The sequence below is a fragment of the Leucopleurus acutus genome, assembly GCF_964270905.1.
Source record: "Leucopleurus acutus genome assembly, chromosome: 19".
Classification (NCBI taxonomy): domain Eukaryota; kingdom Metazoa; phylum Chordata; class Mammalia; order Artiodactyla; family Delphinidae; genus Leucopleurus; species Leucopleurus acutus.
In genome coordinates, this window is record NC_139161.1 from 11046782 (window position 1) to 11071018 (window position 24237).

Genomic DNA, 24237 nt, shown 5'->3' on the forward strand with positions numbered 1-24237 from the left:
TATTTTGTATTCAGTTCTTTAATTTGGCTTTTAGAAATATAAATTTCCTAAGCATCGTGATGTTGGAGGTACACGTACTCCACATGTCCTGAGCATTTGGATGGGGTGGGAAGGGTGAGGGAGGGAGGGATCTGCACACGTCTAAGACAGTAGCTCTGGACGAGACTTTCTAATTTTCGATGTTGAAAAGTTACCTCTTGTGTCTTCACTTTTTATTAGGCTATTTTATAGGAGTGAACGTAGATTTAAAAACAGGGGAATATAGACAGAATTTGGCCTCAAAAAAGAGTCCTTAAACCCAAGTTAGGCCTCTGGCTCAAGGTAACAAACTGAACTCAGACATTCAAGAACCACTCTCTCATTGCCAATTCCCATTGAAATGAGCAAAGGAATAGACAACCGGGATTGCCCAGGTTCACACAGTTGCTGCTGGTGATGAGGATCTTGTTTTGTATTATTGGTCTTGGTTGCAAAAATTCCATTTGATGTGCTTCTTGCTAGGTTTATTGTTCACTTCTTTCTAGCAGTCTTTGGGATGGGAGTTAGGAGGCAAACTGGTTTTTCCTTTTCTTCAACAACTCGATTCCCCCCACCCCTCCTGTAGTGTATCTACTCTGTTTGCTATATGTTCTAGTTTCTGACTTTCTTTATAAATTATGCATTTGTATAGCTTCGGCTCTGCTCAAAGTTTTTGCTTGATGCTCTGAATCTTAATGAGCACTGCCGGGAATTGGGTGACTTTGCCCTCAGACAAACAGGGGAATAGTGAATGTTGTGGCATATATGGCAAATCCTAGTCTTGCTTTCTGTTTATTTTCCATTACGCTCAGTTGTTTATGTTGGAAGGAATAGGAGTGAGTCAGACTCTCGGTTTGGGGAGCAGAAAGCAGTGATTGGCCAGTTTAAGCTGCATAATTTCTTCATTCTGTATAACAGCTTGGGTGTCATTGCATGCCAGCCTGTGAATTTATACTCAGGTTTGATCCACTGTATCTTTTAAAAAATATATAGTTATCAAATAATTAAGTAGGAAGAAACCAGTAAAGGAATTCCTTGTGATTTTGTTTTGAATTCTTCGGTGACAGGCATTAATGTATTTTTAATCAGCAAGGTGACAAGCAGTATACAGAGGCTTTCAAGTAGAGGCAGTGATCCAGGTCCACAGGCCCTTGTCTGCAATTCTGAAATCCAAAAGCTCTGAATACTGGAAATGTTTTTGCAACTCATTTGGGGGCACAACTGGGTTGTGAGCTGGTATGAGGTTATTGATAGTCTTTATTCCATGGATTGTTGATATTTGTGCATTTCAGTGGAAATTTTAATGGTTTTGAATAGGATGTTACTCCAGACCCTTCTTGGTATTTTACATGGGATATGGGATATATACCATATTATCCTTTTGTAAATTGGAAAAATCGTGAATTTCACAACACATCTGGCACCAGAGGATTGTATGGGAAACTGCCCAGGCTGTTACAACAGCGTCAGGCCCCCACTGCCCGACTGTCCCCAGCCTCTCCCACCTTGTAGCCAAGGTGATGTTGAGCCCTCTAGGTTGGGTTCAGAATCGTAAGGCAGGGTGCTCCATGCCTTTAGGGATACTTCCGGTATGGCTGGAGAGACCAGTCCTGGAGTCAAAACTTTAGGATCAGAGAAATCTTGGGGCCCGAGAGATCATCTACATCATTTTAGGGTGAGAGAATTGTTCAGGAGAGATTGGAATTAACCGACATGTCCAAGGTCATACGTTTTCAGTGATCACTTAATGTTTTAGAGCTTCTCAAAATGATACTCTTTTCAAATTCGAAATTAACCTCTAGGGATATAACTCTGTCATCTTCAATTATATGACATTGGAGAAGAAATGTTTTAAAATTCAAAGTGGTTATTTTATGTACTATTATGCAATTTTTGGCACAGTAAATTTGATAGCCCTTATATTTTCTTAATGCTATAACTGTATTATTAAAAACATGAATCTAGAATTTTTGGAATGAGGTTGCCATAGAAATGAAAATAAAATACCAAAAAGACACTTTAGGGTATAGCTAAGAATTTAAAATCCACCACATTTGAAATCAAGCCAATGCCATGACAATTTGCAGGGGAGCAAAGACATATTTGATTGGCTTAAGGATATTTACTGGTATTGTCTTTTGCCCAATTGTGGAATTAAATTGGTAGCTAGGTGTTAGGTCAAATACATGTTTGTAGTTCATGGGTCAATATATTCTTGAGATGTTTTCCCTTGGTTTCTTAAAAGATATAAAAAGGCAGGATGTAGGGTTAGGTGTGTATTATATACGCCAGGATGAATCAAATTAATTCCTTTAATATCTTAATTTATGGAGTGTAGCTAATTTTATACTTTCTCTCTGAGGGCCATGCTTTCCTATTGCTCACCTTCAAAGCAATCACGGAGAAACTGTTGCTGTCAGTAATGTTTGATTAGTAATGAACACTACACTTGGTGGAGGCCTGGTGAGGTGAGGCCCATTAGCTGCCTTGCAGGACTAAAGAGCGATAATAGTGCTTCCATTAGTATTTCTGTCTAAGGACTTGGAGAGCCTCAGAGATCATACTTTTTATAATGAAATTAGAAATTATTTATTTTACTGAGAATTGTTATTTTAAGTTCATTAACTGCAGTTGTAGAGGTGGAGGGAATGCAATTTGTCTAGAGTGTCAGCTGAGGTAGAAGAAATAGGATTATGATCAGAGAGCATAGGAATGCTGTGTAAACGCCCTATCTCATCCTGCACCACCTGCCTGACAACAGAGAGATTAAGAAGAAGAAACAGATGCTCCAGCAATGGAGCTTTGAAATCCCAGTGACCAGGGTACAGTCCTGGCGCCTCCGCCCAAATTCTTTACTCTCTCCATGCCTCCCTAAGGATGGCACACAACCACCTTTTCTAGTTCATGGCCTTTTGGTGACGGCGTAGCACAGTGCCAGTTAAGGAGTAAGCACTGGCATGTGGAGGCCATTCTTGCTCAGAAATGATCAGAAACGACTGGGCTTGAGACCTGGCCGTAAACGCCTGGAGGTAAGAAGAAGGGGTAATGTGGGGTGTTCCTGAGCTCTCATCAGCCTGGAAGGCTGGCTTACCCTCTTTCTCCTGGGTCCACAGCAGGCAGGGCTTGGCTGAGGAGCAGTGGGTGGGCTGGGCCTTAGAGCAGACCCCTGAGTGTAGTGTCCTTCACCTGGGCTTTGTGAGAGAAACGAGAGTAGGCTGTCTTTGCAGATTGAGGACAAAACACAAAACTGTGGTGGCACAGGCAGTCTAAGAGAGACCCTGATCCGTATGGAATGTTTTCTCCCCTGCAGCCTTCCCTTGCACCCAGAGGGGCCGTCCCATGACTGTAAGAAAAGCAACATTTTCCTTAGGAAGCAACTTGGAACTTGCTCCCGGGTTTAACCACACCTCATGGAAACCTCAAAGTTCCACATTATAGAGCACAGAAAAAATGCCCTTGATTTAAAAATGGTAAAGGGCAGGTATCAGTAGTTATTCACCATGGCCATTGGAAGACCACAGAAATGTTTCCAGAAACTTCTACTTTTAAGCAGCTTATACTCAGAGTGAGTTTGCTGTAAAATAATCAATCATCTGTATGGGATTATTGATACTGATCAATTAAATATTGGAAAATGACTAATAAATAAAACTTTTGTTATTCTCTGATTACTTTTCAGCCCTTTCTCCTGACATTAGGTCAAGGGACCATTTGTTTCTTATGGCTCATAATGAGAAGATTCTGGCATGTCTGTGGGAAGATATTGTTCCTCTCTTCAGTATGTCTTTGGAGGCAGGGTTGCAGTTCCTTTAAAGAGTGAAATTATTATTAATAAATGCTTTTTGTTTCTTTTTTTTAAGAATATATATATTTTTTTGGCTGTCGGGTCTTAGTTGCGGTACATGGGCTCTTCGTTGCACCGCACGGGCTTCTCTCTAATTGTGGTGCGCGGGCTCCAGGGCGTGTGAGCTCTGTAGTTGTGGCACGCGGGCTCTCTAGTTGAGGTGCACAAGCTCAGTAGTTGTGGCGGGCGGGCTTACTTGCCCCGCGGCATGTGGGATCTTAGTTCCCCAACCAGGGATCGAACCCACGTCCCTGCACTGGAAGGTGGATTCTTTACCACTGGACCACCAGGGAAGTCTCAATAAATCCTTTTTTTAAGTGTTGGGAGAGAAGAGACAAAAATACTTCCTTTCTTCCCCATATAACTTTAAATTCTGTTTGAACAGAGGAATATTTTCTTGCTGTAATAAAGATTATATCAAATCAGTAACCATCATCATTCTCAGTGATGAAACATTTATGACAATTTTGTTAAAACCAAGTGCAAAGATCACCACTATCATCATTTTGTAATTATTAGTAATATGATTTTGGAAGATCTATGTAATGCCATAAGACCTAAAAAAGAAAAAGGAATGATCTATTGTAAAGAATGAGATAGACTCATCATGTCACAGACAGTATGTTTGTATACTAACAAAACCTGGAGAGAGTCGCCTAAAAGTAGTTACGTTTAATTAAGAATTTAGTAAAGTGACTTAAACATTATTCTGATGGGGGGTTGGTGGTGGTGGGATGAAATGGGAGATTGGGATTGACATATATACACTAATATGTATAAAATAGATAACTAATAAGAAGCTGCTGTGTAAAAAAAAATTAAATATGGAAAAAAAATAGGATGCCTGGGTTGGGGGGGGGTGGAGGGGAAGAATAAAGGTCACTTCCCAAGGTCCATGTGGGAGTTCTCCCATCCCTTCTGCTCTCTGTCTCTTAGTTTTCAAAGATCTCCACTGGTAAGAGAATACGGTATTCAAAATTGTTAACTGATTAGGGAGTCAGAAAATCCTCAAAGGGACCTCGCTTTGGCTGGGGAAACAAGTTTCCAAAGCAAAATAAACAATTTCGATTCCATTGGTGAATCTCTATAAAGAAAAGTCACTGTTACCCAAATTATATTCTTGCAGAAGAGCTAATGAGTGTAGATTCTGCCGCAGGTTTTATCTCCTGTTTCTGGATTAAAGAAAAGGACATTCTCTGGTGGATAAAGCCTGGGAAGGTGGGGATGAAAAAAAAAACACAAAACATTATTCTGGTATATCAGCAATTATCAGTAAGAAACTCCTATGGGCAAAATACATGTATAGTAGCATATTGCCCCCAAATAGTCATGAACAATCCAGGAATAATCTTAAAAGAAATGACCAGGACTTGGCGAAGATGTTTAACTAAACATCTAAGAAGTAATGTTTAACTAAACATAAAGAAGTAAACTAAGAGGTAATGTTTAACTAAACATTACTGAGAAAAATTAAAAGAAAATTTGAGGGACTTCCCTGGTGGTCCAGTGGTTAAGACTCCACACTCCCAATGCAGGGGGCCTGGGTTTGATCCCTGGTCAGGGAACTAGATCCCACATGCTGCAGCTAAGAGCCCACCTGCCGCTACTGAAAATCCCACGTGCCACAACTAAAGATCCCTCATGCCGCAACTAAAGATCCAACCCAGCACAGCCAAATAATTAAATAAATATTAAAGAAAAAAGAAAATTTGAATAAACAGAGAAACACACTGTGTTCCTGTATGGAAAAATAGAATATCATAAGGATGTCATGTCTTGCCAAGTTTAGTTTATATGTTTAATGAAATTTTTTTGTATTTTGAATCCATTTCTATTCATTTAACATTTTAAGAATTTAATCTAAGTGTCATTCTGTTAAGAGTATATAACGGTGTGCTTAAATATTCCCTTATTTGCTTAAAATTTAGGTTGCTCCCACTTATTTTTCATGATAAGAAATGCTGTGAAGAAGGGCTTCTCTGGTGGCGCAGTGGTTGAGAGTCCACCTGCCAATGCAGGGGACACGGGTTCGTGCCCGGTCTGGGAAGATCGCACATGCTGTGGAGCGGCTAGGCCCGTGAGCCATGGCTGCTGAGCCTGCGCGTCCGGAGCCTGTGCTCCGCAACAGGAGAGGCCACAACAGTGAGAGGCCTGCGTACCGCAAAAAAAAAAAGAAATGCTGTGAAGAAAATCTTTACACATAGAAAGTTCTCTCTTATTATATTTTGTACCTCCTATGACAGATTCTCGTATGTGGAATTATTGGATCAAAGAAGACAATTTAAAATACTCAGTGTTATCAATATGCAGCTTGATTAAACAACTTTAATCAAAATCTCCATGGGATTAAGAAATTGAATAACAATTAATTTGGAAAAAATAGGTGAATATAAATGTAGCCAAGTAAAAGTTTAAAAAAAATTGTGAAGAAGAAAACCAGGCTCTCCCAAGCATTGTGAAATGTTGTGAAGATAAATTAGTTAAATCAGTGAAGTATGTGACCCAGAAATAGAATTTGGTCTATGTGGGAATATATGCTAGAGGAGTCACTACAAACCTGTGAGTTTGGGGAGGAGATTATTTAACAGGGGGAATTGGCACCATTGGGTAGTTTTTTGAGACAAAATTAATCCTCACCTGGTACCATATACCAAAATAATATCCAGCTGGATTAAAAGGGTGAAGTGTGGGCTTCCCTGGTGGTGCAGTGGTTGAGAGTCTGCCTGCCGATGCAGGGGACACGGATTCGTGCCCCGGTCCGGGAGGATCCCACGTGCCGCGGAGCGGCTGGGCCCGTGAGCCATGGCCGCTGAGCCTGCGCATCCGGAGCCTGTGCTGCGCAACGGGAGAGGCCGCAACAGTGAGAGGCCCGCGTACCGCCAAAAAATAAAAAAAAGGGGAGGGTGAAATGTGAAACAAGTGAAAACATTAGAGGAAAATCCCTGTATTCACCCACTCAGCAGATGGTCACTGAGCTAGGCCTGGGCCAGGTGTCTGCTCCTGCATGTCAACTCTGACCTTGGAGGAGCTGCAGGTGCACAGAGGAGCGTGAATGGGCCTGGCTCCACCAAGAGGAAGACATGGATGCCGGGGTGGTGTTGAGCAGGTGGCTCTGCCCTGACAGGGTCTGGGAAGGCCTTCCCGAGGAGTGGAGGTCTGAACCCGAGAGACCCCGAGCTGGTGAGGCCGTGCAAGGAGCCCTGAGGGGCTGTGTTTGAAGACCCAGAGGTCATGCTGGCAGACCAAGGGTGAGACTTGATGTGAGTGAAGAGCTTGGCAGGATCTGGAGCTTATGAGGCTTGAATAGCATGTGGAGCAGTTCACAGTGAATCTTGAAGGTTTTGGGAACTGATTGAAAACAGGGCAGTGTGCCAATGTGTTTGAAAGCCTGGACTGGGGGAGGCAGGGGAAGGGGTCCTGGGAAAATGGTGGAGCACAGGTTGGACGTGATGGTGGCTTAGAGCTGGCAGATAGTGAAGTGGACAAACTCAGAGACATTCAGGAGCAGGACAAAAGAGATGGACGGGGAGTCACAGTGGGCACTGGCGCTCGGGAGCCTGGTGGAGGGAGCAGAGGCTCAGGTGGTCTTCCTAGCGGCCACCCTATTTGAAATGATATCTTGCCCCTCCTTGCAGGGATTTTTCTTTTCTTTATTTATTTATTTGGCTGTGCTGTGCAGCATACGAGATCTTAGTTCCCTGAGTAGGGGTCGAACTCGTGCCCCCTGCGTTGGGAACACGGAGTCTTAACCCCTGGACCACGAGGGAAGTCCCAGGGATTTTATTTCTTTGATTTACTACTGTATCTTCATTTTGTAAAAATAGCGGTTGGCACCTGGTAGGTGCTTAGTAAATATCTGTTGAACAAGTGAACTAATGAAGGATGAGTTCCAGATTTCTGGCTTGAGCAGCTGGATAGGTGGGGCTGACGTTTCCTAACACTGGGAAGTCGGAGTTGGAGCAGGAGCAGGTGTGGAGGAAGATGTATCAGCTGATGGGTCCAGGGCTTCGGTATGTCGAGAATCAGGAAGGAATCCAATGGCAAACACTAGACTAGGGAAATATTTACAATAAATTATGTGGATGCCATCTTTAATATGTAAAGAGTACATGAAAACCAATTAGAAAAGATCACTAATGTTAGTAAATAAATGGTAGTATAAACATGAGTAGAAAATCCACAAAGGATACAAATATTTGAAAAAAATATTCAGCCTTATTAATACTAAAGAATGCAAACTAAATCAGTATGACAATTTCTCTCTCATCAAATTATTAACAATTTTAAATAATGAGAATAGCGATGAACTGGTCAGAATGTAAATTTGTGCAGAGTTTTTGCGAAGTAATTTGGCAGAATGTATAGAGTGTCTTAACGTGTTTATATCTTTTGATCAAATAATTCTGTTTCTGGAAGTATATCATAAGGAAGCCTGAGAAAAGCCTCTCCTGCCATGTACTCTTCCCCATCTGCTTACTTGACTCTGAAACCCTGTCTTACTTGTGAAATACCCCTGGGGTGGCACAGGTAACAGGCGACTGAAGACCGGCTGTAGAAGCAGAGGGCTCCGTATGTCTGGGAACATTTTAACAACTGGAAAACTCATCAGTGAATTTCATATTGAATTATTTGTTTTTTCTGTTGTGTTTCTAGATGAAGACCGTCAGCGTTGCCTTAGTTTTGTGCCTGAATGTTGGTGTGGACCCTCCAGATGTGGTGAAGACTACTCCTTGTGCACGTTTGGAATGCTGGATTGGTAAGTGTGGGTCCCTCTCTTACAGCCTGTTGCAGGGGTCACTGCGTGGCGTTCTGGGCTTGGCAGGACTTGCCTCCACTGTCCTGGTCCAGTGCAGGCCTGTGATTGGTTTGTGTAAATCTGAAGATTTTATTTCATTTTGCAGTTATATAACCTTTAGGCTATTTTAGATACATTCACTTATGATTTGCAGTGGAGAAAGTGTCTCAAGAAAAATTGATAAGATAATGACTATTGGATTATATAATTTTCTCCTTTAAATTTGTCCTGCATCTGGCATGTAGTACAAGCTTTATTGATTGATTGATTGATTGATTGCTGTGTTGGGTCTTCGTTTCTGTGCGTGGGCTTTCTCTAGTTGCGGCGAGCGGGGGCCACTCTTCATCGCAGTGCGCAGGCCTCTCACTGTCGCGGCCTCTCTTGTTGCAGAGGACAAGCTCCAGACGCGCAGGCTCAGTAGTTGTGTCTCACGGGCCTAGGTGCTCCGTGGCATGTGGGATCTTCCCAGACCAGGGCTCGAACCCGTGTCCCCTGCATTGGCAGGCAGATTCTCAACCACCGCGCCACCAGGGAAGCCCAGTACAAGTTATATACACTTAAACCTGAATGACTGATGCCTGCATGCAGGTGCCTCAGTTGCACAGTGAGGAGTCCCACCTAGCTCTTTCCAGGAGGAGGCGAGGCTGTTCTTTGTCTTCATCCTCCTCGGAGCATCTTAGCACAGTGCTGACTAGAAATGGTGAGTGTGCACAACCTTCACTTGTTTCTGGTCTTAGGGAGAATGCATTAGGCTCCCACCACTAAATAGGGCATTAGCCAAAGTTTTTTTCTGATGCCTTTTCTAAGGTAAGAAGTTCACTTCTATTTTTAGTTTGCTGAGAGTTTCTGTCAAGAATCAATGTTGCATCTTATAAAATGCTTTCTCAACATGTTGAGATAATCACCTGGCTTTTCTCCTTTAGTCTGTTGATGTGGTGAATTATATGGATTGATTTTTTGGTTGTTGAGCCAACCTTGAATTTCTGGCATAAACCTCACTTGTATTATCTTTTTCATATGTTCCTGGATTTGACTGCTAATAGTCTGTTAACGAATTTTGCATCTCTGTTTATGAAGGATATTGGTCTATAGTTTTCTCATCTTCTAACATATTTGTTTGGTTTTGGTACCAAAATAATGCTTGGTCTCATTAAATGAGTTGAGAAGTATTCCCATCTTTTCTTTTTTATGGAAGAGTTTGTATTGATTTGGGTATTATTTCTTCTCTAAATTTTAGTGTAATTTACCAATGAAGCCATCACAGTATGAATTTTCCTTTGTTTCCGTCACTGATTATTCAGCTTTCTCTTGTTGGTAGGATCAGGGCAACCCCCCCACCCCCAGCTTTTTCTATTCGAAGCAAAAGCAGAAATTCCCTTTATCTACTTTAAATAGTAAAAATTACAAACTTATTATAATCTGAATTGGAAAAAAAAGTTATTTTTCCCACTTACCTGTCTCGCTACTCTTTGGGGGTGTCTTAGGATGACAGCCTTTGTTTCACAGCCTCCTGCCTGAAGCATAGGCCCCTTGTTCCCCAAGCCCGGTGTCAGTAGCTGTTTTCTGTGGTCAGTTTCCTTAGATGCTTTCTTGGCTCTCTGCCATCCCCTGGTGACTGTGCCGATTGAAATTGACTTCTTATTAGCCACCACTGACTGTTTCCACTTCATTTATCCCTTGTCAAAGCTAAATTTAATCAATTGTTTTCTATTTCCTCCCTCTTTATCTACTCTTCTGTTAGGTTTTTTAACACAGGGCTTCTCAACCTGGATCCTGGTGTGTACTCCTAGGGATGCGTGAGCCCGCTGGGATTGTGTGAGCGGTGGTGTCTGAGTATAGCATTGCACCTTCTGGGCTGAGGGCCCTTGGTTTTTATTAGATTCTCTAGGGGTCCTTTGCATCCTACCCTCCTGTCCCCAAATAGAAATCAAAGAACCCTCCCTCACATCTCACCCAGTCTCTTTGATCAGTATTTATGGGACAATGTTAATGAAAACGCAAAGAATTCCTTACTTCCTTCTTGGTGTGAAATCCAGCAAACGAATAGATTTTTTAATATTGTGTTCTTAAAAAAATTTTGCAATTCACGTATGCAATCTACTTTGTAATAATTTCGATGGATTTTGAATTCAAAAGGGCACATTGCCTTTTTTTTAGATTTTATTTTATTTATTTATTTGTTTGTTTGTTTATTTATGGCTGCATTGCATCTTTGTTGCTGTGCGGGCTTTTTCTAATTGTGGTGAGTGGGGGCCACTCTTCGTTGTGGTGCGCGGGCTTCTCCTTGCAGTGGCTTCTCTTGTTGCGGAGCATGGGCTCCAGGTGTGCAGGCTTCAGTAGTTGTGGCCCGCGGGCTCAGTGGTTGTGGCATACAGGCTTAGTTGCTCCACGGCATGTGGGATCGTCCCGGACCAGGGATCAAACCCGTGTCCCCTGCGTTGGCAGGCGGATTCTTATCCACTGCGCCACCAGGGAAGTCCCCACATTGCCTTTTTTAAGTTGAAAAAATTTCGCTTGGCTTTTATTAAAAAGTGGGTCCTTATGTTGGTGATTTTAACAATATGGGATAAGAAAAAAAAAAACTCTTAGAGATTTGATTCAGCAAATTTGTAATGGTGTCTAGCAGCCTGTATTTTAATTTTTATTTTGAAAAAACATTTTCAAAAGTTGCAAGTAGAGCACTAAGCAGTGTTTTTCCTGATTCATTTGAAAGTAAGCTGCTGAAATGATGCTCCATCACCTTGGAATCCTTTAGTGTGTGATTCCTACAAACAAGAGTTTCTCTTTCATAATGACAACTCTGTCTTCACAGACAGGGGATTAACATGGATGCCCTGCTACTGGGTTAGCCTCAGGCTGCATTCAAGTTTGCCAGGTGTCCCCATAAGGTCCTTAATGGCACAAGGACCCTTCGCTGTATCACCCATTGCCCTTAATTTAGTCTCATTCAGGCTGCAGCAGGCCTCAGTCTTTCCTTAACCTTCATGACCTTGACATTCAGAAGATCACCAGTGCTCTGTTTAGCAGAACAACCGCTGATGTTTCCTCGGGATTAAATTTTGTTTATGCCCCTTTGGCAAGAGTGTCATGAAAGAGATCCGCCTTCCTCTGTGGTGTCCTGTCAGGTGGCACGTGACTTTGATTTATCCCATTGCTGGTTATGTAACTCTTTTATCACTTGATTAAGTTGGTGTGGTACCTGAACTTCAGCTGTGAAATCCGCCCCCTTTCCTTTTGTAGTTAATAAGTATTTTGAGGGAAGAGGTGCTTTGGCTGCGTTAATATTTCTTTCCTCATCAGACTTTCAGTTTATTCAATTTGAAGTCATGGTTTCCTTTTTTATATTTTATATATTTTTATTCCTATTTTATATTATAATCAGTGGATTATAGTCCAATATTACCATCATTTATCTTGATACTCCACTTGTTTCCCATTTAGCTAGTGGGAACCCATTCCCACTGGCTTATATGGCCTTTTGTCTTGCTTCCATCGTCCTTAGAGTTACATCTGTACTTTCTATCTCATCTTGTCTTTCCCTGCTCCATTCCTGGGATCAGCCATTTCTCCAAGGAACCCAGTTCCTTTTAGTGGCAAATAGAATTTGAAAACCGAGATCTGGGTTCTAGGTGTTCTTATTGGAGCTGTGTACTGTGTTGTTTCTCCCATTGCCTCTCTCATTGGACGGAGCAAGGGAATGCACACATGCACACATGTGCATAATATATGTATGTGTTTCTGTGTGGACACACATTCATATCTATATTTCAGTATTATCTATACAAATAAAAAACATGCATTACATTAGTGCCTCCCATTCTAAACCAATAGGAATTTTCCGTATTTATAACTCTTCCTCTGACAGTGAGAACCTTGGTATCCTTCATCCTTAATATATTTACTAATTTGATGAATCCTCCTCTGTGAACCAACTTCTTATCCCTGTCATCATACTCCTTTATACCCAGCTTCTTCCCCCACAGGTGTCCGTGCTCCTCATTGCCTGGGCTCCGATACCCCATATGGGTCACCACTCCATGGACATACCTTCTTTCCTTCCCCCGTACAGGCTCTGAGCCCCTGATTGGACTTGACAGCTCATTCTGGGCCACCACAGTTACCCTCATCTTAGAGCAGGTGCCAACCTTGCCCAGACCTGCCTCTCCCGCCAATGGCTTTAGGATTGTTCAAGAAGGGATTTCAGCATTTTCAACAAGTGCTTTAGGTTTCAGGCTTGGCTAGCTCAAGGGATGATGATATATCAGTAACCAAGATGGAGAGTTGGGGGCCAGCTGGGCTGGGGAGATAATGGGATTACATTTTGTGTAAGGTAAGGTGCTTCTGGAATGCTCAGAGTAGAGCCACCTTCCAGCAGACAGCTGGAAAGACCTCTCTGGTTGGAGAAAGGGATTTAGGGGATGTCACCTGCTGAGAATGTGCAGTGACTAGAGGGAGAGGAGCAGAGCCAGGCCATGAGTGAGTGGGGAGGGGTGCCGCCTGTGACAGAGACCCCTCTGGGTGGGCAGAGGTAGGAGGAGGGCTGGGTGCCACTGGATGAGAGTTTCAGGTTGGCATTGTCACAAGCTGTGGCTGCAGTTGAGTGAGAGATGCTGGGAGCCTGGAAAGCGAAGGGGAGAGGTACAGTGAAGGCTTGGCTGGCGAGGCAAGGAGACCCAGGCTTGATGACGGGTTGGTTCTGCCATTTTCAGGATGGGAATACCTGGAGTATGTCATGGGTGGGGAAGGAGTCCCTAGGAAGACCCCCTGCAGGGGTTGGTGCCCTCATATAACCTAAAAAGCTGTTTCCGTTTAGAAGGCAACCAATCGATGTTTTATATGTGGTCTTAGCATTTTGTGCTCTGTCAGCAGAATTCAAAAGGTTTTGCACTCGTCAAGACCCCAGCTTATTCATTCCAGCTGTTTCACTCAGTGAGTTCCTTAACCATTTGGGGCCTTAGTTTCCTCATCTGCAAAATGGAGCTGATGATGGCGCCCATCTTTTGGCTGGAGGGCGATTAACTGGAGCGTGAACTGGGCTTAGCATGGGGACTGCCCTCAGCCAGGAGCAGCCCCCACGGGCCTGCACCCGCCTCCCCACCCCACCCAGCAGGCCAAGGTGCAGGGTGGGAGCTTGAGCTCTTCCTGCGTCTGTGCTACCTCTGCTCCGTTCTGTGTGCTCGCCCCAAAAGAGAGGGGAAAGAACCCTGTGCTTCTGTGCACAGGGCTGGGTAGGGATTACGAGTTGATTGCTTTATGGCTGCAGACACACATCAAACTGGTGAGACTGTGCTGGTTGAAACTGCCCTGATCTCAGGGACAAGGGGTCTGGGAGCTTGAGAAATAGACAGATTCTTACTTTCCAGTCCCTTTTTGTGTACCTGTGTGTGCACAGTCTCCATACACGTTGGGGAGAATCCTACTTCCAGAGGCTCAGAGGATGTAAGAGTCCCTGAAGCGGCCCTTTAGGTTTTCGTGTGGTGCCAGAACAAGCGAGTAGAGGTTGTACCACAGTACTCTGCAGTGATGGCCTGCCCTCCCTGCTGGACTGTTGCACAGCCAAGGCCCAGCTTCCGAGCTCCGGCTGAGGGAGGAGGAAAGGCGCACAGGCCCTGAGTAGCCCGGCAGGAGTGTGTGTGCAGACATGAGGCCGTAGGAGTGGTCTGGGAGCTAAACGCCTCTCCCCGCCCCACCCCGCCCCACCCCTCTGTTCCTGTAGATAATAAGATGCTGTTTTATTTCTTGGAGGCGACACTCAGGGAAGCAGGGGGGAAGCTGTTTTGTTTTATGGCCCCACATTAAAGTAAAAACAATCCCGCTAAAGAACGGTGCTCCTATACCTGCTGGAGGAATCTGTGTTTTAAAACAGTGTAGATAAGCTGAGTGCTGAACAGGAGGGAGTATAATTTAGCCTTGATGTCTTTTATGTCTAGCTAATGGTAGCCATGTATTACAGGTAAGAAGGCTATGGGTTTGTCGGATGCTTGGGAATTTGGTTATCCTAAGGAAATATTTGGGAGGCACTTTGCTTTGTTTCCCTTATTCCTTAGAGAAAAGCATTTTCTTCTTCCCTCCACACAAGTGGGCATTAAGAGACCTGTGTTGATGAGCTAAAAATAGTGGTGGTAGGCCTTTGCGTGTCGCTCTTGGTTTTACAGACACTTTCACAGACTGTCGTCTGATTCTTACATCAGACTTGGGCTTGAGAGATAGTCGAGTTGGTCAACAGATGTTTGTTAAGTAGAGATCTACGTGTTAAGTGTAGAGGTATACACAGAAGAAATGTAGGTCGTGATCCTTGGGATTTCGCTGGAGACAAGACGAGAGCAAGGGAGACAGACCCCTCGAGCTCAGCAGATGTGGGGGAGTTGGAATGGGCCACACGGGTTGGGGGGGCTGCACGGGAGGTGAGAGTGAAGGACCCCGGGAAGAGAAGGAGCCTGGCAGTGGGGACCGAGCCCTGGGAGTGCTTGCTGGGCTCGCCCGGGCCCTGCTGCTGGATGCTGGGGCACGCCCCATGCCTGCACCTGGGACCCTTGCTCTAAGGGGCTCCTGGTTTAAACCCTGTTTTCTCTGTTCGGTGACACCAGCCTCTTGTAGTAGTGTCTGGGTTTCCCCCGAAGGAGGACTGTGTAACTGCTCGGAGCCTCCCTTCCTCTCTACTGTGCAAAGTGACTTTTGTGTAAACAGCAAGGCCCATACTTAAAACAGGGTGTCCCAACCACCCCCTCAGCTCTTTTGAGAACACATCCAGCTCTTGGTGTTTGTATACAACACAGCAAAAGACAACAGGGACCTGGTCTACTTGTGGATATTTGGGGAGGGAGGTTGAGTGGTTAGGATGGGGCTTAATTGTAGAGAAGGCTCCTGCAGGATTCTGGCTCCCTTCCTAGGACCCTCAGGTACTGGGAGGATCGGGGTTGGGCCATTAGCCAGAGCGTTACTGCCACGGTCCATACAGCTGAGGGGCTCCCAGCTCTGTCCTTGAGCTCAGTGAGATGAAATGCCTGTCACTCTGTGTGCTACTACTTATAAAATGTATGTAGATGATATTATGGCTAATAGAATACAGAGCCATTAAAAACCGTTTCTGATTTCAGTGGCCTTTTTGCCATTAAGTACTTTCTCAAGCAAAAATTAGTTACACAACTGATTAGTGGCAGAGTCCTTGAAAGACATATAAAGAAATTTGCACTTGATCTGGGAGGCAGTGCTCAGTTAATAAGTCGATGAACAAATACTTAGGAAATGTCCACTAAATACAAGCTACAAAGAAGTACAAACGTTCCTTGAGCAGTGAGCTCTACATGTTTCTAAAATTTCAATTTGTACTGAAGGATAGCATACGTTCAGGAAGATGCACTGATTCAAATATGTAGTTGATAACTTTTCCCAAACTGATCAGACCCAGATCAAGAAACAATATTATCAGCGGCCTGGAAGCCCATCTTGTCTCTTGTCACCTTCTAGTCACCCAGGCCCGGGGCTCCACTGTATTGACAGCGCCTGTTATCTCCGCTGATTTTGCATGTTATCTAAATGGGAGCATTCAGGAGGCACTATAGGCCTTTTGGGGGAGTGACATCATAGAAGTATTATTTTAGAAGGATGCACTCTGCTGGTCTGTTGAGAGAAGACAGGTCAGTGGGTTGAGGAGATAGGGCAGTGAGCCCTACTGCGCTCCCTGGCCTCTGCCCTCTGCTCCCTGCAGCGTCTTCAGGAGCTGGCTGGGAGCAGGGAGTCTCAGTAGTGTCAACACGAGGTGCTGCTGGTTAGACCGATACAGTCGTAGCTGATGGTTGTAGTGACCATCACGTAGTGACCAACGTAGTTGCAGTGATGGGACACAGGGTCTTTTGAAGGAAAATTGGATAGGACATGGTAGTCGGGTTGTATAAATGTGAAGAAGATGGGGAGGTAAAAAAGGCTCCACTTTTTGGGCTGGCTGAATGCCAGCACCACCAGGAACCTATGTGACCTTGGACTAAGTCATTTGACCGCTTTAAGCTTCAGCTTTCTCTTCTTTGTTATGAGGTGGGTTGGACTAAGTCCATGTCATTGTGAAGTTCTAAGCGTTATGAAATACAGAGGGTTATGCTGAAAAGCTTGCAGGCAGGGAGATTTATCAAGAGCTAAAATTTTATACAAATGCCAATTACCATCTACTTTTCTTTCCATCCATCTATCCACCCACCCACCCACTCACTCACTCACTAATTCACTTCATTCATTAAGGAGAAACCCGTGAAGGCATTAGAAGAGAAGTGTTTTATTAAGACAGAACTACAATTTTAAATTTATGTTCTGTCCACTTCACCCTACATCAGATTGATAACATTGTCAGCAGTATCCACCCAGGAATTTAATTTTAGTTTACTTAAGTTATTTAGTTGTTTATTTTAGTAAATGTAGTATTAAATGCACCATTTTAGTCATCCTCATTCTTTCCCTCTCTTCACCTCCCCTCTCCCACTCACTGTCATATTCTTGGGAGGAAACCATAAAACTAATTGACCGCAGGGATTCCCAGTGGGTCAGATGTGACAGCCTCACTTAGTTGATCACAGCCTGATGGTTGGCCGGTAGCTGCCCCTGCTCCTCCCTTGGGTGGTGGTATTTTGATCCGAGACCAGGGGAAGAAGAGTGGGTGCTGCTGTCGGCCACCACTACTGATGAGGCTCCAGTGTCTGTTGGGCCGTCGGTGAGGTGCACAGAGAAGTGTGGCGTGCCTCTCTCCAGCTCCCACATGCTTTCCACATGCCCTTGCTGGGAACAATGCGGGGAGGAAGGGGCAGGTGGGGGCCTGGGCTTTCCAGAGGGTGAAGTCCGAGGAGGAGGTGTAGTTTTCGTCCTCCCTGCACTCTGGGCCTTTGGAACTCCCTCCCTCCCTTTGCCTTTGTCGTGGTTCTTTAGAGGATGTGCCTAAGAGCTGCCACTGATCAATGTGATTCCTGGGCAGGCCTTTATCTTTTTATAGAGAAAACCGCTTCTGTTCTCTTAGCCATAGGTTGCCTATGGCCAGAGTGATGACCACAAGGGCACTGCATGGAAGCGTGGATGCATGAATTAGACGTGTTCAGACCAGCTCTGACATTTACTCTGTTGGTCATCATTCACAGGACATGACCAGCTATTTGACGGCTTCAGTTTGTTGAAGCTGTTTTCTGCTTCCCTTTGCTTTGGTTCCCTTTGCTCTGTTTCCCTTCCCTATGCACTTAGGTGGCCCTTAATTTTAACTTTTCAGATCCCAATTCATTCCTGTCTCTTGCCAGTCTTGTGATTCAGATTAGAGCAGCGTTGATTGCTGTCATTATAATTCTTTTGAGACCTTAACACTCTGTTCCTGCCATATCAGAGAGAGCTAAAGATTAACATCTAATTTCTTTAGTTATGGATTAAAAAAAGTTTACCATAATTCTTCCAGATAAGTTAGTTACAACCCAATTTTCACCAGGTTTCCCTCAGCCAGAGCTGCTCATCAGGTCACTGGCCTCTTCTGAAGCTATTGAATTAGACTTTCCAGGGTGGGGCCTGGCATCTCTATGAAGAGTCCTTGATGACTTTGACATGTCCATGGTAAAGGCCCCTTCCAACTCCAAAGTCCTGTTACTTAATTTTATAATTCATTTTTGTGTTATTTTATTTTTATCAAGGTAACATATGCATATCTTAAAATTCAAATAGTACTGTTAGACCTGCGCGGTCTCCTAGGAGTTTCAACTCGCCCAGGAAACAACAAGAGACGGAAGCCGATGCAAAACGCAAGAGGTTTATTGAAGGCCGGTGCACCGGGGTTCCTTAGTCCTCACGCAGGAGGTCGAAGAAGGAACCCTTTTGGGCGCGAATATGTCAGTTTTATAGGTTCCCACTTCCCCGTATGTAAATTATAGATTTGGTTGTGTTCTCCTGCTGATTGGTCCTGGCTTAGGCTCGGACCAGAGAGGGAACTTGTCCCCAGCTGCCTGATTGGTCTTTGACAGACACCTTTTTTACATTTTGTTATCTCCCTCCTTCTCCCCAGCTGCCTGATTGGTCTTTGACAGACACCTTTTTTACATTTTGTTATCTCCCTCCTTCTCGGAAGGGGGCCGGACATCCTGGAAATTCACCCATTGTCTAAGAAGCCCCTATTGTCTGGAGAGTTCTTAATCATTAGCTGGAACAATGTCCCTCGAGTCCCACAGTACTAAAAGGTAGATTAAGAAAGAGCTCTGTCCTGCTCCCACCCTTCCCTGAGGGGCTACTCTGATTGAGTCCTTTCTTGTCTATACATGTATATATAACCTTTTCCCCTGTAGTTACAAATTTGCTAAATTTTCTGTGAACTTATGAGTTTATTTTATTTTTTACGTATATTCCAGTACATCTGTCAAATGCTATCAATATTTTTTCCAGTGCTCAGATAATCTGTTACTTTTTTAAAAAACACTCCTCTAGCTCCTGTTGGGCTCCTTGGTCTCTGGATCTGGTACATGGGTGACTTGTGTTTTTTCTTTTTCTGTTTCTCTCTGTCTGTTTCTCACTGTCTCTCTCATTTCCTGGATCCTTTGTTGCCTTCTTTTGTGGCCTGTTTCCCAAGAAGAGGAACATGAGATACAGGTTTTGTGTTTACATGTCTGAAAAGACCTGTATTTTACCCTCAGACTTGAATATCAGGTTGAAATTATTTTCACAGAGGATTTGAAGGCATTGCTCTATTTTGTCCAGCTTATAATGCTGTTGGGAAATCCAGAGCTTTTCCCATTCCTGATTCTGTGTTTGTGATCTGATTTTTCTCTATGGATTTTTCTTTGTCTTTCTTTTTTTTTTTTTTTTGTGGTGCCATGCGGCTTGTGGGATCTTAGTTCCCTGACCAGGGATCGAACCCAGACCCCAGCAGTGAGAGTCCTAACTACTGGACTGCCAGGGAATTCCCTGTCTTTCGTTTTTTAACAATTGGATTATGATGTGTCAGGGTGTCCTTGGGTTAATCCTGTTTGTGGTTCACTGAGCTTCTGGAATCTGTTAGTTTACATCACTGACCAAATTGGGGAAGTTAACAGGCATTATATCTTAAACTACTTTTTGAGCTCTCCACTTACTTTTCTCTTTCTGAGACTCTGATGACACTAACATTAGACCTTTTGTTATTGTCCCCCAGTCCCTTTAGGCTCCTTTCTTGGGAGTCATTCCATTTCTACAAAGAGGAATCTCGAATTCTCTACCAGGGCGGGATTGTTCAGCGGTGGCCAGGAGGAGAGGAGAGATTAGCTGATATACTTTGTGGAAGATAGTATTTGAGAGGGATAGTATATTGAGAGGGAGAGTTGGGGCAGAGTTAGTATTAATACATGGAAAACAAGGAGACTGAAAAACAATTCAAGAAAGATGTCATTTTCATACACTACTTGGCTCAGCATTGAATAATATTTCCATAGGCATTACTAATGTAAAACACTGAATATTAATTTAATAAAAATGTGATGTGGTTATGTTGGGAGAATAGGGAATGGGGGAGTGGGATGGTGGCTGAAGAGAGGACAGTTCTGTCCTCCGAGAAGTGAGGCTTGGGATGTGGATGGAGGGGTGTAAGGTAGGATCTTAACAAACGGCACCACGAAACAGAGGAAAGCTTCAAGTGAGCTTTATTAGGGAGCGCTCCCAGGCGAGGTTCACTGGTCCGAGAGAAAGGGGGCCAGAGAAGTCGCGCCCGGGCGAGGGTTGGGCAAGATTTTATAGGGGAAGAAGGGAAAGGGGTGTGGTGAATCTGGGAGGGCGCAGGGTATTCCTTATTTGGTGGTCTTTTCGGGTATCCTGGGGGACCGTTAGTCCCGCCCCTGGAAAGGCGGGAAGGCTGGGCTGGTTTCAAAATCCCCAGGTCAGTTCCTTGGAACTGGGTGGTCTGGAATGTCTCCAGGGCAGTTTCTGGAACTGGGTGGTCCAGAGAATTTCGTTCTGATGCAACCTGTGAATCTGATTGTGTTCCCCTGCCTCAGGCCAGTTGGCCTTACAGAGGGGCAGGACTGCTGCTGTTTTGTTGAAAGCCTTGTGATGCTATCTGCCTTAAGCCAAGTATATATGTATAACTTTGAGTTTAAAGAAGCCCATGGGAATGCTCTGGTTAAAAGGGAGAGGCTGAATATCCTAGAGCATGGAGTTTAGTGTCTGAGAAAGTGGAACCATCTGGAATCCAGAACATAGAGTGGAAGAATTAGTCACAGTTTGGAGGAGAATTAGATAAAAGACTTAAGTATTCTACCTATTCAGTAGTCTAACCTCTTCCTTTGAAAAAAATGCTTTCTGATTGAAATTAGAGACACTGTTGAAAAGTTTCCTACAGCTGTTAAAGTGTGGTCTGTGGACCACTGGGGGTTCCTGAGACCCCTTCAAGGATCCACGGGGTTGAGACTATGTTGTAATAACATTAAGATGTTATTGGCCTCTCACTCCCTCTTGCGAGAGCACCGGAATCACAACTAACTGCTGAACAGTCATTGACAGGAAGACACTGAACTCACCAAAAAAGATATCCCACATCCAAAGACAAAGGGGAAACCACAATGAGATGGTAGGAGGGGTGCAATCACAATAAAATCAAATCCCATAACTGCTGGGTGGTTGACTCACAAACTGGAGAACACTTATACCACAGAAATCCACCCACTGGAGTGAAGGTTCTGAGCCCCACGTCAGGCTTCCCAACCTGGGGTCCGGCAACGGGAGGAGAAATTCCTAGAGAATCAGACTTTGAAGACTAGTGGGATTTGATTGCAGGATTTTGACAGGACTGGGGGAAACAGAGACTCCACTCTTGGAGGGCACACACAAAGTAGTGTGTGCATCGGGACCCAGGGGAAGGAGCAGTGACCCCATAGGAGACTGAACCGGACCTACCTGCTAGTGTTGGAGGGTCTCCTGCAGAGGCAGGGGGTGGCTGTGGCTCGCTGTGGGACACTGGCAGCAGAAGGTCTGGGAAGTACTCCTTGGCATGAGCCCTCCCAGAGTCCGCCATTAGCCCCACCAAAGAGCCCGGTAGGCTCCAGTGCTGGGTCACCTCAGGCCAAACAACCAACAGGGAGGGAACTCAGCCCCACCCATCAGCAGACGAGTGGATTAAAGTTTTACTGAGCTCTGCCCACCAGAGCAACAGCCAGCTCTACCCACCACCAGTCCCTCTCATCAGGAAGCTTGCACAAGCCTCTTAGATAGCCTCATCCACCAGAGGGCAGACAGCAGAAGCAAGAAGAGCTACAATTCTGCAGCCTGTGGAAGGAAAACCACATTCACAGAAAGATAGACAAAATGAAAAGGCAGAGGACTTTGTACCAGATGAAGGAACAAGATAAAACCCCAGAAAAACAACTAAATGAAGTGGAGATAGGCAACCTTCCAGAAAAAGAATTCAGAATAATGATAGTGAAGATGATCCAGGACCTCGGAAAAAGAATGGAGGCAAAGATGGGGAAGATGCAAGAAATGTAGAAGAATTAAAGAACAAACACCTAGAAGAATTAAAGAACAAACAGAGATGAACAATACAATAGCTGAAATGAAAAATATACTAGAAGGAATCAATAGCAGAATAACTGAGGCAGAAGAACGGATAAGTGACCTGGAAGACAGAATGGTGGAATTCATTGCCGTGGAACAGGATAAAGAAAGAAGAATGCAAAGAAATGAAGACAGCCTAAGAGACCTCTGGGACAACATTAAATGCACCAACATTCACATTATAGGGGTCCCAGAAGGAGAAGAGAGGGAGAAAGGACCGAGAAAATATTTGAAGAGATTATAGTCGAAAAGTTCCCTAACATGGGAAATGAAATAGCCACCCAAGTCCAGGAAGCGCAGAGAGTCCCAGGCAGGATAAACCCAAGGAGAAACATGCCAGAGACACATAGTAATCAAATTAACAAAAATTAATGACAAAGAAAAATTATTGAAAGCAACAAGGGAAAAACGACAACATACAAGGGAACTCCCATAAGGTTAACAGCTGGTATCTCAGCAGAAACTCTACAAGCCAGAAGCGAGTGGCACGATATATTTAAAGTGATGAAAGGGAAGAACCTACAACCAAGATTACTCTACCCAGCAAGGATCTTATTCATATTCGACAGAGAAATCAAAAGTTTTACACACAAGCAAAAGCTAAGAGAATTCAGCACTACCAAACCAGCTCTACAGCAAATGCTAAAGGAACTTCTCTAAGTGGGAAACACAAGAGAAGGAAAGGACCTACAAAAACAAACCAGTAACAATTAAGAAAATGATAATAGGAACATACATATCGATAATTACCTTAAACGTGAATGGATTAAATGCTTCAACCAAAAGACACAGGCTCACTGAATGGATACAAAAACAAGACTCATATATATACTGCCTACAAGAGACCCACTTCAGACCTAGGGACACATACAGACTGAAAGTAAGGGGATGGAAAAAGATATTCCATGCAAATGGAAATCAAAAGAAAGCTGGAGTAGCAATACTCATATCAGATAAAATAGACTTTAAAATAAACAATGTTCCAAGAGACAAGGAAGGACACTACATAATGATCAAGGGATCAATCCAAGAAGAAGATATAACAATTATAAATATATATGCACGCAACATTGGAGCACCTCAATACATAAGGCAACTGCTAACAGCTATAAAAGAGGAAATGGACAGTAACACAATAATAGTGGGGGACTTTTAACACCTCACTTACACCAATGGACAGTTCATCCAGACAGAAAATTAATGAAACACAAGCTTTAAATGATACAATAGACCAGATAGATTTAATTGACATTTATAGGACATTCCATCCTATAATGTCCTATATTACACTTTCTTCTCAAGTGCACACGGAACATTCTCCAGGATAGATCACATCTTGGGTCACAAATCAAGCCTCAGTAAATTTAAGAAAATTGAAATTATATCAAGCATCTTCTCTGAGCACAGTGCTATGAGATTAGAAAGCAATTACAGGGAAAGAAACATAAAAAAACACAAACACATGGAGGCTAAACAATGTGTTACTAAATAACCAAGAGATCACTGAAGAAATCAAAGAGGAAATCAAAAAATGTCTAGAGACAAATTACAATGAAAACACAACGATCCAAAACCCATGGGGTGCGGCAAAAGCAGTTCTAAGAGAGTTTATAGCAATATGACCCTACCTCAAGAAACAAGAAAAATCTCAAATAAACAATGTAACCTTACACCTAAAGGCACTAGAGAAAGAAGAACAAACAAAACCCAAAATTAGTAGAAGGAAAGAAATCATAAAGATCAGAGCAGAAATAAATGAAATAGAAACAAAGAAAACAATAGCAAAGATCAATAAAACTAAAAGCTGGTTCTTTGAGAAGATAAACAAAATAGATAACCCTTTAGCCAGACTCATCAAGGAAAAGAGGGAGAGGACTCAAATCAATAAAATTAGAAATGAAAAAGGAGAAGTGGGGCTTCCCTGGTGGCGCAGTGGTTGAGAGTCCGCCTGCCGATGCAGGGGACACGGGTTCGTGCCCTGGTCCGGGAAGATCCCACATGCCGCAGAGCGGCTGGGCCCGTGAGCCATGGCCGCTGAGCCTGCGCGTCCGGA

The 24237-nt window shown here is 43.8% G+C and overlaps 1 protein-coding gene across 4 annotated transcripts in view; it reads left to right on the plus strand.

Annotated features, from left to right (window-relative positions):
* Positions 1 to 24237, plus strand: part of RPTOR (regulatory associated protein of MTOR complex 1) — a 346540-nt gene that overhangs the window by 71457 nt on the left and 250846 nt on the right. For all 4 annotated transcript variants that reach the window (XM_082861744.1, XM_082861740.1, XM_082861741.1 and 1 more), the window contains exon 2: positions 8516 to 8618. In XM_082861744.1, the coding sequence (XP_082717870.1) occupies positions 8516 to 8618 (103 nt within the window). The remainder of the gene's footprint in view (positions 1 to 8515; positions 8619 to 24237) is intronic.